Source organism: Lissotriton helveticus, chromosome 3_1 (genome assembly GCF_964261635.1).
Source record: "Lissotriton helveticus chromosome 3_1, aLisHel1.1, whole genome shotgun sequence".
Lineage (NCBI taxonomy): Eukaryota > Metazoa > Chordata > Amphibia > Caudata > Salamandridae > Lissotriton > Lissotriton helveticus.
The window spans coordinates 1,024,998,725-1,025,016,314 of NC_136061.1; the positions used below are offsets into that span (position 1 = coordinate 1,024,998,725).

Sequence of the window (17,590 nt, forward strand, 5' to 3'; positions counted from 1 at the left end):
TAACATGGAGAAAACACGTTTTGGGACCCCCTTTTATTCTCAGCCCCCACTTGACGAATCCCTCCAAAACTTTCAGGGAAGGAGCGGAGCAGAGCGGGCCACCTTCTTTGAGAAATTCGCGAAAGATTCATCTACCGGTGCCAAAGTTATTCCCAATAGAATGTTGCGGATTTGCTATGGAAACTAGGTCCTAACTATAACTACCTACTGGCGTACCGCCGAAACGCGTCTGAACCTTTGATTTTGTGTGCATAATAAATCCGACCTTGATTTGACCCTCCGTGAGTGCAGTCTTTCTTTTTCGTACTACAAATATATATATATATATATATACATATATATATATATATATATATATATATTTACAGTGATGTATTGATGGGCTGCCCCATGCCCATTCCTTGTGAGGCCGCTCTGCAGGATCTTGGGCTCCAGTAATGTGGGAACTTTTGGTGCATAGTAACGGAGAAGCCTGATCCACTCGTGCACCTAACCTACTAAGGTGAAGTCAATGGTGCAAAAAGGACGGCGTGAGGAAGATATTCAGACAGGATTATTTCCTCCCATGATCGTGCTGCGAGTGGTGTTTGATTTTCAAGTCTGTATTTTTATCAGCATTCAAACACTGTTTCTACTCACCTGACTGACTCCAGTAATTCCCGTATCAAGATCTGTGCTTGTGTTTAGAAGAAAAGTACCACCAAGGTAAAGACTATCGGAGGACTTCCAGCTTGACCTGTGAAATATTAACACAATGCACTATGGGGCTTGCAGTAGCTAAAATCCAGTCACGTGTTTCATCTTTGACAAAGCGCGCCTCAGCACACCTGCAAGTTATTCGTTTCCTTCTGTGAATATATATATATATATATATATATATATATATATATATATATATATATATATATATATATACATACATACATACATACATACATACATACATACATATATATATATATATATATATATATATATATATATATATATATATATATATATATATATATATATAATTACAGGTTTATACTTACTTGTAAAAAACTCACATTTTCTTTGTGAAGGTATGTGTGGAAAAAAAGACTTGCATGGTAATGGCATGACTAGAATATTGTGATATATTATTGTGCAACTTCCCAAAAAACTGACTGAGAAAATGTAATGTCTGCAGCACCAAGTAGCAAAACTGTGTGTAAACGTCATAAAGGAGTTATTAGACCAGCAATGTATAGGTTCTACAAGGGCCTGTTTCCAAACTCCAAGTCATTAGGAGTTGCATGAGATCAGAAGCCTCCGTGAAGTTACAGATCAGTGTGGTAGCCAGGCCATACTTTGAAAGCTGTGGATACAGAGGGAACATTCTCATTCAAGCCGTACTTCTGTAGTCGCTGCATGGATTTGTTTAAACAGGAATCATTGCAATCACCGGTGGAAGCACTTGCTGATTTACTCAGGCCCTTAATGTTTTTTCTATGTCTTAAATGCCTTTGTGTCATCCATTAAGGCCCCAATTTCGATGGTGATTGTTCGGACAACCGCCTGCAATTGCTGTGATCAGGAGACCACTCAACAAAAAGGTGGTGGTCCGACTGCTGCATTTCATTGTGTCCGCTGTGCTGGTGGTCGAAAAGTGCGCCATATCACAGTGGCTTATGCTGCGGCCAAGAAAAAGGACCACAGAACAAGCCGCCATGATTGGGAGCACCTCCTCACCGTCCATGGACCGTGTGCCATGCACCATATCATGCATGGCACTTAGTGCATGGAGGTGAGTTGGGGCTTCTACATGTGCCCCAGGGCCACTTTGCAGTGGCCAACGATGGACAGCGGCCCTGTTTGGGGTCCCCAAAATGCCTTTCCAAGTAGCCTTTACATGACAGTGTTCCCACTATGAACAAGCTGACAGAAAGGATCTCCAAATCCTGACGGTGGTGCCTGGCTTGGCACCGCCACCCTTAAGGGCTGCCACTCTGACCGCCGCCTTCTCGGATCTGAGATCCTGGTGGAGGCGGCAGTCTGGACTCCGGCAGTCTGGACTCCGACCGCTGTGGTCCTACCGCCAACATTGTAATGCAGTGGTCGGACCGAAGGGCTGTCGCCCGTCGGACCACCAACAACTACCAATCAGTGGTGGTCCAACCGCCATCATAATGAGGCCAAGTGTTACAGACATGAAAAGTAAGAGCTTGCTAATCTGCTACAACTGTAGATCTCAACTTAACCTCCATTCTCAAAACTAGCATCTTGCACTTACTGAGTCCTGCATATCAAGAGAGCCCACTCCAGAGGCCGCTCCTTTCTCAATTTCGCTATCTTAGATTTCTCAAGAATCACCTGAAAGGCCCGAAAACATTCCTGTTTTGGTACAATGCATTGTCTCCTGTAGTGACTTCTTTTAATTGAGTCTGTTTTTGTTTTAATGTAAGAAAGATTTCAGGTGTTTCTACACATTAGAAAATAAATAATATATGTATTATTTTAATGCATTTTAATTAGCATTTTTGATGACAATAAATTAAATATTAACTGGATTGGTTAGATTGTTCAGTAACAATGGAATCATTAAGGCAGTCCTTAGCAAATAGTTGTTGGAGGGTTGACCTGGTAAGAATCTTTTCTCACCCCTCAGGCTAACTGTGAAAATCCAAGCAACAAAGATGAGCCAATAATAAGAAAAACTCCAAGGAAGCTAAGAAGGAACAGGAAAATGAATACAACCTCAGCATGAATTAAATAATGATTATAGTTTGTGCATTAAGGCCTATGTGTCTACTATGTGTGATTATCTAATATGAAATCACAAATTAGCGATTTCCTGAATTGCGATCGTAATAGCAATTCCGACTCCATAGGAATTACTATTAGGACATCGAAACGTATGAACATTTCAATTTGTGATTCCCAAATAACGAGTACTTCGGATTCGCTATTTAGGAATCGCAAATTTGAAATTTCTTACCTATGGGCCAATATCATTGTGCGGGTGCATATAAACCTACTATATCAATCTGATACTGGAAAAATTGTATTTTGATTCATTTTAATTCTTACAGTTCATTTACTGTAATAACTCATAGTGGTGAAGGATACTAGATGTAATACTCCTTGGTCACTGAACCCAGTGAAGAATTCCTTTCCACTTTTCTTCCCCTTATCAGTAATTGTTTGTTTTGCACTTATATATTCAATATTCATTTTGAAGTGTGGAAAATGTTGGCAGCATGATTCTACACATATAGGGCCTTATTCCGATGTAGGTGGGCCCGTCACCAACAGGCCATCTACAGAAGCGGTCCGACCCCTGAATTCTGATCTGGGGGTCAGAGGCATTGGGTGGAGGGACTGACCGCTGCTTTTCTGACAGGCTCAAGGAGCCTGTCAGAGCAGCGCTGTAAAGGGAATTCCTACAATAGGGGAAATGCCTGGTTCTCAAAGGTAAATGTACACTTTGGTGTAGGTTTTTTTTGTATTCACAAACTCTAAGTTAATAGTAAGTGTTCGACTGAAGTGACTCAAGGCGGAGAACCCTGCATATTAAGGATAGGCCTGTTCTATTTTTGTATGTGAGGTGTTCTCCACCTGACTGCGGAGTCTCCACAGGCATAAATGTATTATTAACTCATAGGGCCTCATTCGAATGTTGGGCGGACCAAGGTGGTTAGCCCTACATCTAGTGTATCGGTAAGACTGCTGGATTCCGGCAGTCCGAGTAATTTGGGTGGGGGGAAAGACCGCCATCTCCGACAGGCTCAAGGTGTCCATTGGGGTGGCGGTCGGAGCCTTATTCCTACAATGGGGGTGGTGCCTGCAGAGGTACCGCCGTAGGGATTAGGATGTCCCTTTCCCTTAGCCTTTACATGGTGGTTCCACTGCCATGTAAAGGCAGATGGAAAGGGACTTTGGGGGCCCCAAGCAGGACCCCCGTCCCCTGTGGGCCACTGGATTGTGGCCAGGGGGGCACATGCTCTGCCATCCAAACATCCATGCACCATGTGGCAGGCACCACATTATGCCTTGAACACGGTGCACAGATGTTTATAAATATACCTTTTCCAATTGTGACTTGTGTTGTGGCCCTTATCCGGGCTGCGGCACAAGCCGCAATTGGAAAATGCATATTTCCGACTGCCTTCATGGCGGTCGGCTCGTAATATGGCAGGTGGAGCCGCCAACTACATGTCGTACGGTCTCCAATTCGCAACGATGGCCGTCGGACGCTTGTCCGACCACCATCGTAATGGGGGCCAAAGTTGAGAATACTAAAAAAAGAAAACTTGCACAAAAGTGTATGTTAACCTTTGTGAATTAGACCCAATATGTCTGCGATTCACTTATTTAAGACGATGGAATTAATTACTTTGTTCAAAAAATATTTCCCAAATATTAGCAGAGGAGGTCATTTGTTTTCCGCTTTATGATTGAGAGATCCATCCTCCTTTGCTCTACAGGGACCCAACCCCCTTTGTGTGTAGTCTACCTGAGTATTACTCACTAACTTAGAGAAATATTGAGTTTTATAAATTCACCCAAAGCGCTGCAGGTGCATGAAACAGGCACTTTGGCTCTTCCCTGTTCCGTCATAGCCTATCATGATACGACCCCAGATGCACGTTAATTATGTCAAGTATAATTTCTGAATGTAGTATTCTGACACACAACCTTGTACACGGATATGTATCTTGATGCAATGTATGATGATTGAAATTGCTGCCTTAAGAATGCAATTTCACTGGGAATTTCGTAGGATAGGCATGAAAAAGGGAAAGACTTGGACTAAAACGGATGTCTACGTTTGACATAAATATATAAAGATAGCGTCTTACAAATAAAATAAACTGCTAATAGAGCTCCTTTCAGAAACAAACTTAAATGGGTCAAAACCGAGTTATGATCTACTGTAAACTCCTCTTCTTATCACCTTTTAGTTATGGGCCCTTTGAATTATCTTTTTGGAAAAACTACATAACTCATTGTTCAGAAAAATATCTTCATCGTAACTAAGACTTAGCTATCTCTTTTTATATTTTAGCTGTCTTTCTTCTAATTAGATACTAGCACGTTTGTTACAGCAAAATCTGATGTATATCTGCACTTGTCTGGCGTCTTTTATACCTGGCATCTTATAATGGTTTTAACGTTTTTCTAATAACTGAATAAGACATGCCACGTTGTGTTTCAACGGCAGTGAAGAATATTTCACTTCCGCTAAATTAATCATAATGTCTCCAATTTTGTTTCCCCTATTTTTTCTACTCTTAGATCAATGTTTACGAATCACTGTACAAGGAGGTCTCAGCTCTTGAGAATCAAAAAGTATTTAATGGTTGGATCCAGGTTGATATTAAACCTTTCAAGGTATCCCTGAAGAATGTGATAAAAAAATGGAGCTGGATGTTTCAGGAACATCTTCTAAGCCATGTCTCAAACAGGTACTCAGCTGCTGCAAGTCCGCCCGCTTTCCATACTTGGTTCAGTTTTCAGAATACTACCTATTTTGGTATTCAGACAAAATATCGAAAAAAATATATTAGAGGCAAAAATGTTGAGTTAAAATGATCGTGATGCAAGAATATCATGTGCAAAAATATCATTGGCAAGAATATTGTTTTAAGGTGATTAATATTGATGTTAAAAATATCTAGATAGTTAATATCGTTTACGAAAATATTGTTGTTAATAATATCGTTTTTTAATTATGTCTATGTATTATTAGAATATATTTTAATTATATATGTTATACAGTTGTTTAATTACTGTTAATGTTTTTTTAATATAGTATGAACATTTTTTGTTATTTTTGAATTTAATTTAATAGTTCATTGTTATTAGGGGGTTTATAGAGGTGCAGGGTGGGAAATACAATATTTATTATTAACTAATATTACATTTTTAATTAATATTAATTTATAATATTTATGTTAATTGTGTCTTTTTTTTAATTATGTTAAGTTTTAGGTAGAGACTGTGGGGTTTGTAGGGATATAGAGTGGGAAGTAATTTAATTTTAATGAATTGATTTTTAATTATTATTATTCATTTAATTTGATAATTAATTATGTAATTGTGTAAATAATTTAATTTAATATTTATATTTTTGGTGTGGGTTCTTTGTAGGGGTAAAGGATGTGAGGAAAATGAATTATAATAATTAAGTTTAGTTATTAATAACTATTTAATTGACAATTAAATATGTTAAATGCATAATTAAGATATTTGTAAGTTATATATTAAATGCAGGTTGTTGAGTTTGTAGGGATAAAGGGTGGGGCGTTAATTGAATATAATTATTTTCTTACTAGGAAATTATTATTTATTGTTTAATTGATATTTTTAAAAAATTGTAATTATGATAATTTTTAAGGTATATTGTAGGTGTTTGTTGCTAACTTTGTAGAGGTATAGGGTAGAAAGCTATTTAAGTTATAGTTGATGTAAACATAGTTATTTAATTTTTATAAATTGTGTTATTTATCATGTTATCTTTTATTTGTGTTATGATTTTTAATTGCAAATAAGTTAATAATAGCTTTTTGTTAATATGGTGAGACTATAGTGTGGTATTTTAATGATATTAATAATATTTGTTGTAATTTAAAATATTTACTAAACATTGTAATAAATATGTCATTTCTTTCAAATTATATATATTATATATTTTAATATTTCTAAGTTTTCTTATTTAATGTAGTTGTTAAAATATTTTATTTGTTTGAAGTTAGCTACTCCCTCTCTACTGTTGCAGAGACTGGAATGGTAATTGTACATTTTACCCCTCCGCAATCCAACGCTGTCTCTACTGTGGCCCAGACTGGAGAGGGAATAGTAAGTTTTGTCCCTCCTGAGTCCAACCCTTTTCCTACTGTTGCTCAGACTGGAATGGGAATAGTAAATTTTACCTCTCCGCAATCCAACACTTTATCTCGTGTTGCACTGATTGGAGTGAGAATGCTAAATTCTTACCCCTCATGGATCCAACTTTTTCCCTACTTTTGCACTGACTGGACCAGGAATAGTAAATGTTACCCCTCTCAAATCCAACACTTTCCACTCTGTTGCAGTGACTAGAGTGGGAATAGTAAAATGTTACTCCTCTGCAATCCAACTCTTTCCCTACTGTTGCACCGAGTGGAGACGGAAATAGTGATTGTATCCCTCCTGAGTCCAACTCTTTTCATACTGATACACAGACTAGAGTAGGAATAGTAAATATAACCCCTCCTGAGTATAACGCTTTCCCAACATTTGCACAGACTAGAGTGGGAATAGTAATTTGTACCCTTCCTGAGTCCAATGCTTTCCCTACTGTTGCACATACTGGAGTGGTAATAGTACATTGATACCTCTCCTGAATCCAACCCTTCCCCCACTGTTGCATAGACTGCTGTGGGAATAGTAAGTTTTACCCCTCCACAATTCAACACGTTCCCTACTGTTGCGCTAATTGGAGTGGGAATAGCACATTTTTACCCCTCCTAAATCCAACTCTTTCTCTACTTTTGCACTGACTGGAGTGGGAATAGTAAATGTTACCCCTGCACAATCCAACACTTTATCTATTGGTTCACCGATTGGAGTTGGAATACTTAATTCTTACCCCTCCTAAATCCAACTTTTTCCCTACTTTTGCACTGACTGGAGCAGGAATAGTACATTTTACCCCTCTAAAATCCAATACTTTCCCTACTGTTGAAGTGATTGGAGTGGGAATAGTAAATTGCTACTCCTCTGCAATCCAACTGTTTCCCTACTGTTGCATGGACTGGAGTGGGAACAGTAAATTTTACCCCTTCTGAGTCCAACGCTTTCCCTACTGTTGCTCAGACTGGAGTGGGAATAGGAAATGTTACACATCCTGAACCCAACTCTTTACCTACTGTTATACGGTGTAGAGTGGGAATAGTAATTTTCCCTTCTGTTGCCCACATTGGAGTGGGATTAGTACTCGTCGTGCGTTGCTGCGATCTCCGAAGAAAGGAAATTCAAGGAAACTCGTTATGATAACATTCAATTTACATTGTGTCATTTTTATTGAAACTTATTCATTTTAATATGGAAAACATTTCAAAGTGTCGTTTTCATTCTATTTATTTATTCGCGTGCTTGTGGATACATGATTTGTTGTTTTTCCGTCTGGTGCGTACATCAGTATTCAAAAGATTATGAGGGCCCTGGGGGGCCGATATTTAAAAATAGTTTTATGCCAGAAACCTTTGCGGGAGTGTACTTAACAACTTCCCAAATTTTCCTGGCGATCGGATGAATGGTGTTTTAATTCTATTTATTTATTCGAGTGGTTGTGGATACACGATTTTCTTGTTTTTCCGTCTTGTGCGTACATCAGTATTCGAAAGATTATGAGGGCTCTGGGGGGCCGATATTTAAAAAAAAATTATGCCAGAAACCTTCGCGGGAGCGTACTCAACAACGTCCCAAAGTTTCATAGCGATCGGATGAATGGTGTTTTAATTCTATTTATTTATTCGAGTCTTGTGGATGCACGATTTGTTGTTTTTTTGTCTGGTGCGTACATCAGTATTTGAAAGATTATGAGGGCCCTGGGGGGCCGAAAAAAAGATTGTGCCAGAAACCTTCTCAGGAGTTCACTCAACAACTTCCCCTAGTTTCCTGGCGATCGGATGAATGCTGTTTTAATTCTATTTATTTATTCGAGTGCTTGTGGATACACGATTTTTTGTTTTTCCGTCTTGTGCGTACATCAGTATTCGAAAGATTATAAGGGCCCTGGGGAGTCGATATTTTAAAAAAATTATGCCAGAAACCTTCACGGGAGTGTACTTAACAACTTCCCAAAGTTTCATGGCGATCAGATGAATGGTGTTTTAATTCTATTTATTTTTTCGAGTGCTTGTGGATACACGATTTGTTGTTTTTCCGTCTGGTGCGTGCATCAGTATTCGAAAGATTATGAGAGACCTGGGGGGCCGATATTTAAAAAAAATGTATGCCACAAACCTTCGCGGGAGGGAGTGTACTCAACAACTTCTCAAAGTTTCATGGCGATCGGATGAATGGTGGAGTAATGCATAAAGGACAAACAGACAGACAGACATTCATTCGTTTTTATATATATAGATAGATTGTGTGTGTATATATAGTATATATATATATATATATATATATATATATATATATATATATATATAAATACATATATATGTATATATATATATATGTGTATGTATATATAAGCATTATTATTTTAATACTTTTAAGTTATATATGTTTAAATAAACATATACATATAGATATATATCTGAGTTTTAAAAAAAAGTATAATATTAATATATATTATATTTTGAAATTATTTAAATATATTTAATTTTAATTATATTATTGGTAAATATGAATATGTTTAGTGTCTTCAATATTAGTGTATAACTATATTTTAATTTCGATATTGTTGTCGTTTACATTATAAGTATAGGATAGTGATATTTTTGTTTTCAATATTTTTGACTCGATATTTGTGGTCTCAGTATTTTATTGGTGAACCTCATATTTTTCTAGACAATGTCAGTCTTCTGAATGTTTTATATACTTTCAGGTATTAGTTATCTTGAGTGGAAATCCAAAAAGCTTTTCTGAACATTGCCCCATTATCGTGACCTGATTTCTTTTCAAATCTTGAGAAGGTAACTATTTAATGTATTTCCCTTCTATATTTCAGTGTGTGTGAGCTGGAAGAATTTATTTGTGAAACAGAAAAGGGACTAGCTAAGAAAGTAAAAAGCGGAGACTATGCTGTGCTTCTTGAAATAATGGGGCATCTAATGGCAATGCGTGACAGACAGTCAACAGATGATAATTTTAAACCTCTAAAATCGACAGCTGAGCTTCTGAAAGCCTATAAACAACGGTTACCAGAGCAGATCTACAGTCAACTAGAAGTAAGTCATCAATTATATTTACATCAATTTCAAGTTCACAGTTGCATAGCTTATGATTTTTAAACACCGTATAATTGGAGAAATACCTGTGTACCTGAAGTGCATACATCTAATGTTGTCTTGTGAAGGTGTGTCTGTGTTGGTTGCCGTCGCTAGCTAGAATCTATTTCTCACTGAGGAAAAAGGACAATAGAGAATAAGTGCCGTATCTGGTGGATCCCCAAGGCTTCATCTACTTTTTAGTTCTGATGCAGCGTAAAAGTTGTTCATTCTTTACACGACATTAAAAAAATAATTTTGACAAACAAAAGATATACGAGGTGAATTGTGCACTGTGCACATATTTAGAAAAATAACATTGACTTTAAGAGTAACTGAAGTGCCAACACCTAAAAATGTACTTGAATTTGTAGCGGTAGACAATTATGAATATGGTGTGTTTAACATGAATAATGGTTGATTTCCTTATGATTTTACCAATGTCAAACTTCAAATTCTATAATTAATATTTCTGATATTTGCTAATAAACTAAGGCCCTCATTAGGATGACTGTGGAACTGCCACCGACATCCACAATAGCGGTCCGACCACTGTCTTATGATGTGGTCGTCAAACTGCAGCAGTCAGAGGGACAGACCAACTCCTCCGACAGGTTCAAGGAGCCCATTGGGACTTCAGTTAGGCCGCAATCCCTACAATGAAGGCAGTGCCTGCAAAGGCACTGCTGTAGGGATTACGGTGTCCCTTTCCGACAGCCTTTTCATGGTGGTCCCACCACCATGGAAAGGGTGCCGGAAGGGGACTTTGGGGTCCCCTGGCATGGCTCGATCAACTGTGGGACACTGGAATGTGGCCCTGGGGGCACATGTAGTGCCCCCAAGTACAACATGGTGCATGAATTTGCACAAATTACTCAATAACACTGCAGCTTGTGTTGTGACCATTTTCCAGGGACGTAGCACAAGCCGCAGTGTTATTGAGCACCTTTCTGTTTGCTGTGCTGGCGGTCCTATTGTAATTCGGTGGCTGGGACCTCCGACTCCTTGTCGGGTGACCCCCATTCCCGCTGCGATGGCGGTCAGTCGACTGACCGACAGCCATCATAAGAGGCCCCTTAATAATGAAAAAGCAATATATTCATATGTAATGTGTCTCACACAGACTTATGCAAACATTAATTGATTATAAATACATTAAATTGCCTTTTCTCCTTGGCCTGATTGTCTTATAAGTTGATGACAAGGATTTTTGCTATCCTTTCCATATATTTTGCCTTTTTTATACTTTCACGTGACATTCGTAAATAAATAGATTATTTTCTTGATATCTCCATGCGGAAAAATGGAGAGAAAGTGAACTAATGATCTAATAAGTGCTGAATAACACTTTTTGACAATCCCTTTATTTACTAAAGCTATAAGCCTGGAATAGACAGCTGTATGTCATTGTTGACCTGGGAAAATATATGTCGGAGTATCAATCTTGTACCAAGTGAATAGGAGATGGTCACATGTCAATCGGATCTTGGTGGAATGTCCAGTGATGACATCCCTAGAACTGGATAAGGTATATTTTAACATTTTCCTCGAAGGACAAAGGGCTCTCTCTTTTTCTTCTTCTCTTTTACTTTGGCATTGTTGGAGAAAAAGTTGGAGTTGGTGATTTTCTTTTCCCACTACTGTTTGCCTTTGGATGATTAAGGCCAAACCAGAATTTTTCCCCGAACAGAGTCCATTCCATTGTGGCATAACTGATTATATGCCTTTGCCCATGGACTTTCTTTTGACTGACTTTATTAGACCCTTTGTGCCCATGTTCAGAGAACTTTCCTGAACTGTCCTTTCTGCCCTTGCTGATAGAAGGAAACCTCTAGTCTAGCTAACCTTTATAGTCTATTCTTTAAATGCTTTCTAGAAATTGGCTTGTTGTACTATGTACTGTGAGACTCATGACAGATTTCTTAAAATACTACTTGTCTGCATGGATTTTGGATCTGTAATACAATAACAAAAATACTCTAAAATTGTTTGAGTCTTCATTTATCTATGTTAAAATGTTCTTTCCACAGAGTCTGTGCCTTTATAAACTAGATTTATAATGCATAATAGAGATAGCCATAGATTATTTTCAGAGCTTCATGTTCTTCTATTATGCTGCGTACCTACAGCAGAGCTATTGGTTTGTATGATTCTGGATAGAATGAACTTTTTTTGGGAGGTTCATTGTTCCTGTCTTTATTTTCTATCTTTATAGCATGGTTCTGGGGGTGGTGTACACAAACTTGATCACTAATTTGTGAGTTGGCTACCAATTATTGGTCCTTATTTGGGTGGCCAACAGAAGACACTGTAATTCCTCACCCCTCAATGCGGTGAGCAAGGTTCATCGGAGGACCAAAGCCTCTAAGGATGTGTCATAAAATTTGATTTAACTGATAAAGAAAATTAGGTTAATTTCGAGATCGTGGGCCCAGATAAACTTCTGTAACAGGTCTGTGTCCAAATTATGGGCGCCAGCCCTAGCTAACATTTTCAATGTACTATTGCATGACCTTCAACTTGGTCTTCTCAACTGTAGGTCCCTCGTTAAACACGCTCACGAGATAAACCTCCTTATTCGAAACTTTGCCATGGACATTCTGTTCCTTACAGAAACGTGGCTCACGCCCAATAACGATTTTGATATCGTTAATGCCGTACCTCCTGATTACCAAATCTGCTCCCTGAACAGACCTCTTGGCAGAGGAGGTGGACTGGCCATACTATACAAGGATCACCTTACTTGCAGAATCGATAATGGCAACATCAAAGATTGCGAAAGCTGCCATTTCACTCTGCAGATCTCGCCTGCAACCTCTCTCTCTGGGTTGCTAGTATATCGGCCCCCAGGCCCACTTGTCGAGTTCCCTAGCAAGCTCATCGACTACGTTACCCTTAGAGCAACCACAGCTTCTAATTTCCTTCTCCTAGGGGATCTCAATCTCCATTTTCTGGACCCCACCGACACCACCGCAGCCGAATTGCTGACGGACCTCTCTTCGGTTGGTCTGTGCCTAATGAACCCACAAGCCACCCATGATAAAGGCCAGCTTCTGGACCCTATCTTCACTAATATCCAAGATTTCAAAACCCGTATGCCTCTTCCTCTCCCATGGACAGACCACTTTTTGATCCCCATCGACTGGCATCTCGAGACTATACCACTCCGACCGCCTAAAGCCCGGGCCCTCATCAGACGCTGGCACAAACTTGTACCGGAAGAATGGGCATCTAAGCTCAGGGAATCTACCCCTCTCCCCTCTCTGGACCCCAAAACCGCGGATATTGAATTTAATGACTGGCTCACTCAGTCATTGGACAGCCTTTTACCTCGATCTAGCACCCTTTAACAAGCTAAGAGAGTTAATCCCTCCCCATGGTACACCCCTGAACTGAATGTTCTACGGAAGGAATGTAAGAAGAAGGAACGCGCATGGAGGAAGGACAAGTCTGCAGACAAAAAAGACGTGTTCCGGACATCCATAAGAATATATAAACTCGCGCTCCGTAACACCAAAACCTCATTCTATGAGGAAAGAATAAAAAACTCCTCCTGCTCCGCTAAGGAAACCTTCACTATTCTGAAAGAACTTCTTCATGTCCCTGACCCCCCAGTGAAATCCCTTGACTTGAACGCTGCGGAAGATAAATGCAACAAATTGGCAACATTTTTTTATGAGAAAATTCAAAAAATCCTCGCCTCTCTACCCCCTACCGAAGCTGATTTCACGGATGGTGACAGGGGCAATCCCCCACCCCTTCATTAGTCCGTCCCCGGACTCCCCTGCTCCTCATCTTGACTCCTTCGGGCCGGTAACCACAAAAGAGGTAGCTGCGGTGTTTGCCACAATTAAGAGTGGCTCCCCCAGTGACCCGGTCCCCATGCGTTTCCTCAAGAAATTTGCCCATACCATTGTCCCTCCGCTTACTGCCCTTATTAATGCCTCTCTACTCCAAGGAGAAGTCCCTTCCAGCTGGAAAGCGGCTGTTGTCAAAGGGCTCCTCAAAAGAATCTTCTCTGGACCCTGAGGACCTAGCCAACTACAGGCCAATTTCCCTCCTCCCAGGGAATAGTAAAATCACGGAGAAATTAGTGAATAAAAAGCTGTCGCTATTTTTAGAATCCAACAACTTGCTCAGGAGCTCTCAGACGGGTTTCCGCCCAGGTCAGGGCACGGACAACGCCCTCCTGGCGGCAGTGGAGAAGGCCAGATACATCTTAGACACAGGAGGATCAGTGGCAGTGATCCTCCTGGACCTCAGTGCGGCCTTCGACACTGTCAACCACCAGGTTTTAATCCAGCGCCTGGGAGATATCGGAGTGAAGGGCATGGCCCTGAAATGGCTCGCGTCATTTCTCAATCACCGTTCCTTTCAAGTCTGGGAGGATGACAGCTGCTCCTCTGCAATTTCCCTCCGGTGTGGAGTGGCGCAGGGCTCGTCATTAAGCCCTACGTTATTCAACGTTTACATGTCCCCGCTGGAGGAGGTGGTCACCCCGTTTGGAGTGACGATCATCAGTTACGCTGATGACACCCAGCTGGTGGTAACCCTCTCCCACCCCAATCAAGAACAGTCCAACCTCCACAGCTGCCTTACTGAAATACATGGATGGATGAACAACTCAGCACTGAAACTTAACGGGTCCAAGACCGAAATTCTGCTTCTTGGACAAAAAGGGCCCTCCCTGCCTCCTAACATCTGGCCCGCCTGTCTAGGTGAACCCCCGGTCCCCAAAACTGAGGTCAAGAGCCTGGGAATATGGCTTGAGAAAGACTTGACCTTCAGAACCCAGGCAAAAAAAACGGCGGGTATCTGCTTTGGACTTCTTAGGTCATGTAGGAAAGTGCTCCCCTTGCTCCCTCCCAACTCCCGGAAGCTGCTGATCCAAGGCCTTATTCTGTCCAGGCTGGACTACAGCAATGCCATCTACTTGGGAGCCCCCGAAGCCACTTTTAACACCCTACAGAGAGTCCAGAATGCCGCTGCCCGACTTCTCACTGACACCCCTGCCAGAACATCAGCAAAGCCGGCCTTGAAGCATCTTCACTGGCTGCCAGTCAGAGAAAGAGTGGTGTTTAAGGCTCTCTGCCTGGCACATAAACTCCTTCATAATAAAGGTCCCCCCATTCTCAAAAACTGTATCACTCCCTACAAAGCTACCAGATCACTCCGGTCAGACCACGAGAACTTCATCGTAGTACACAGAGTGAAAAAAGCCCGTTCTGGTGGACGTCGCTTTTCTGTGAACACGGCGAATCACTGGAACTCTCTCCCCCGGAAATTGAGAACAGAACCAAACCTCCTCCACTTCAGAAAATCTTTGAAAACTCTTCTTTTTCCCTGATCCGTTAGCATTCCTTGCTTCCGCTTCCTCTTGACTTTCTAGGTTCCAGCGCTGGGATGCTTACGGGTTACTACGCGCTATACAAAATCCTTAAATAAATAAATAAATAAATTGCAACTAGATTTACACTTAGCTTGTGGCAGTCAGTAACAATTGTGCTGCTACACAAAAGGGTAGCTGTGCTAAACTAGCTGATTATAGACCTATTTCATTGTTGGACGGTTCGGGTAAAATCTGTGACTGGGTATTTTTGAATTGCATCCATTGCTGGGTCAACTTGAAATCTGTTCTTTTATTATTCAGACAGGAGTCGGGAAGTGTATTGGAATGGTAGCCCATATTATATATGATTTACGTGAAATATGATTGTTTTAACAGAGTGACTTTATATATCATGTTTATTGACTTGCAGTCAGCTTTCGACCTGGTCAGTAGAAATCAGTTGTGGCTTCCATTGAGTAGATCCTAAACAGTATTCAAAAAAGGGGGGAGATAGAGGTAAACGGCTAGGCTCACCCTCCAACAATTAATGTAGACCTGAATATCCCGATTTCTGGGGAAAAAGAACCTAGCCAAAAACAGATTTTCCAAAACTCAATTGGAGTTTGAAAAAACAATATAAGAAGAGAAAAACTTTTCTTTCTTGAGTCCCCTCACTCACCAGGGTTTCCCCACAGTGACATGCTTCATCATAGGGGCCATCTCAGTCCTCTACGGGCTGAGGCGTGCTAAGACTTACGGAATTACGTAGTAGCACTTAAGTGATGGACTATATGTAGTGCAGACTGTGTAGTGGGGTGGAGTGGGCTAAATGTGAGTTAAAAATACCTAGCTAGTGGGCAACACAATTTTATATTTGCTCCTAATTGGTATCGTCTGAAAACGGGGTAGAACACTAGATGACCTAGCTATTATGGGTTAGATGTACCTAGCATTGTCTTAGTCAACATGTTTCGAGCATTCCCCAAGCTCTTTGTCAGGACTATAAGAACCTAGGGAGTGCCATCATTTTGAACAGAGCGGCTCGACCCAGAAGCGTCAGTGGTAGGGCGTGCCAGTATTTAACGTCGCAGCGGAGTCTTTTCAAGGGCTCTAAGAGGTTTTGCTCGATTAAGTGTGCGGGTTGGGAAGTTATATATATTCCAAGGTATTTAAATCCCCTATCTGCGACTTGTATAGAGCAATATGGCGGCAACCGTGGAGACAAGCCACTAAGCACGTAGAGAACAGACTTGGCGCAGTTAATAGTGTAACTGGAGACCCTCCCATATGACGCACAGATGTCCAGTAGTACAATTATTGATCGTCGGGGGGATGCTATATACAGTAAGATGTCATCAGCATTGAGGGAAATGCGATCCTCCCATCCCATCATCCACTTAAGGCCGCGTATCATTGGGTCCCTCCTTATCCAGGCCGCCAAGGGTCTCAATACTAAAGCAAAAAGAAGGGGAGATAATGAACAGCCTTGTCTTGTTCGGCGACCGAGGGGAAAGTCGGTGGAGACTCGCCCATTTACCACCACATGTGCCAGAGGTTGTGTGTATAGAAGTTGGATCCAAGCACAAAATTTGGTTCCAAAGCCAAAGTGTAGTAGCACTGCAAAAAGAAAGGGCCATTCAACTAGATCGAAGGCCATACATGTGTCCAAGAAGAGTATGACAACCTCTTCCTGGATAGTGGGCATGCGGGCCATTACACTATGAAGTCAACACAGATTAAGTGCTGTATTGCGGCCCGGCAAAAAAACCTGATTGGTGCGGGTGCACTATGGTTGTAAGGTATGGTTCGAGCCTAGCAGCCAGGGCCTTTGCTAGTATTTTGGCTTTTGCATTCAGCAGCGAGATAGGTCGATATGATGAGTAGTACTGAGGGGGCTTACCGGGTTTTGGAATTGCTACTATTGTCGCAGTGCGCTGATCTCTAGGGAGTGTTCCCGGCTCAATGCTAGCTTCATACATTGTGAGCAGGTGTGGCAAGAGTTTACTTGCTGCCTTTTTGTAGAGTTCCATGGGGATGCCATTGGGACCTAGAGCTGTTCCCGATTGGAGCCCACTTATGGCTAGTGTTGGTTCATCGGGAGTCAGGTCCTCCTCCAAGGCCTGAGCTTCGTAGGGTGCAAGTTTTGGCATCTGTATGTCGTGAAGGAATGCAAGGTTCTCTTCTAGCGTGGCTGTGGCTTTTGGATTGTATATTGTTTCGTAATGATTTGCGAACGCATTTACTATGTCCTAACCCTCGGCGAAGGACTTCGCTACGCCCACGAAGTGGGCGTAGTGTTGCCTACTTCGCCCTT

The 17,590-nt window shown here is 40.9% G+C and overlaps 1 protein-coding gene across 1 annotated transcript in view; it reads left to right on the forward strand.

The window, feature by feature from the left end:
- LOC144824202 (dynein axonemal heavy chain 11-like) overlaps positions 1–17,590 on the forward strand; it is a 3,356,387-nt gene that overhangs the window by 778,019 nt on the left and 2,560,778 nt on the right. The window contains exons 28-29 of the mRNA XM_078683354.1: positions 5,260–5,429; positions 9,689–9,908. Coding sequence (XP_078539480.1) covers positions 5,260–5,429; positions 9,689–9,908 — 390 coding nt within the window. The remainder of the gene's footprint in view (positions 1–5,259; positions 5,430–9,688; positions 9,909–17,590) is intronic.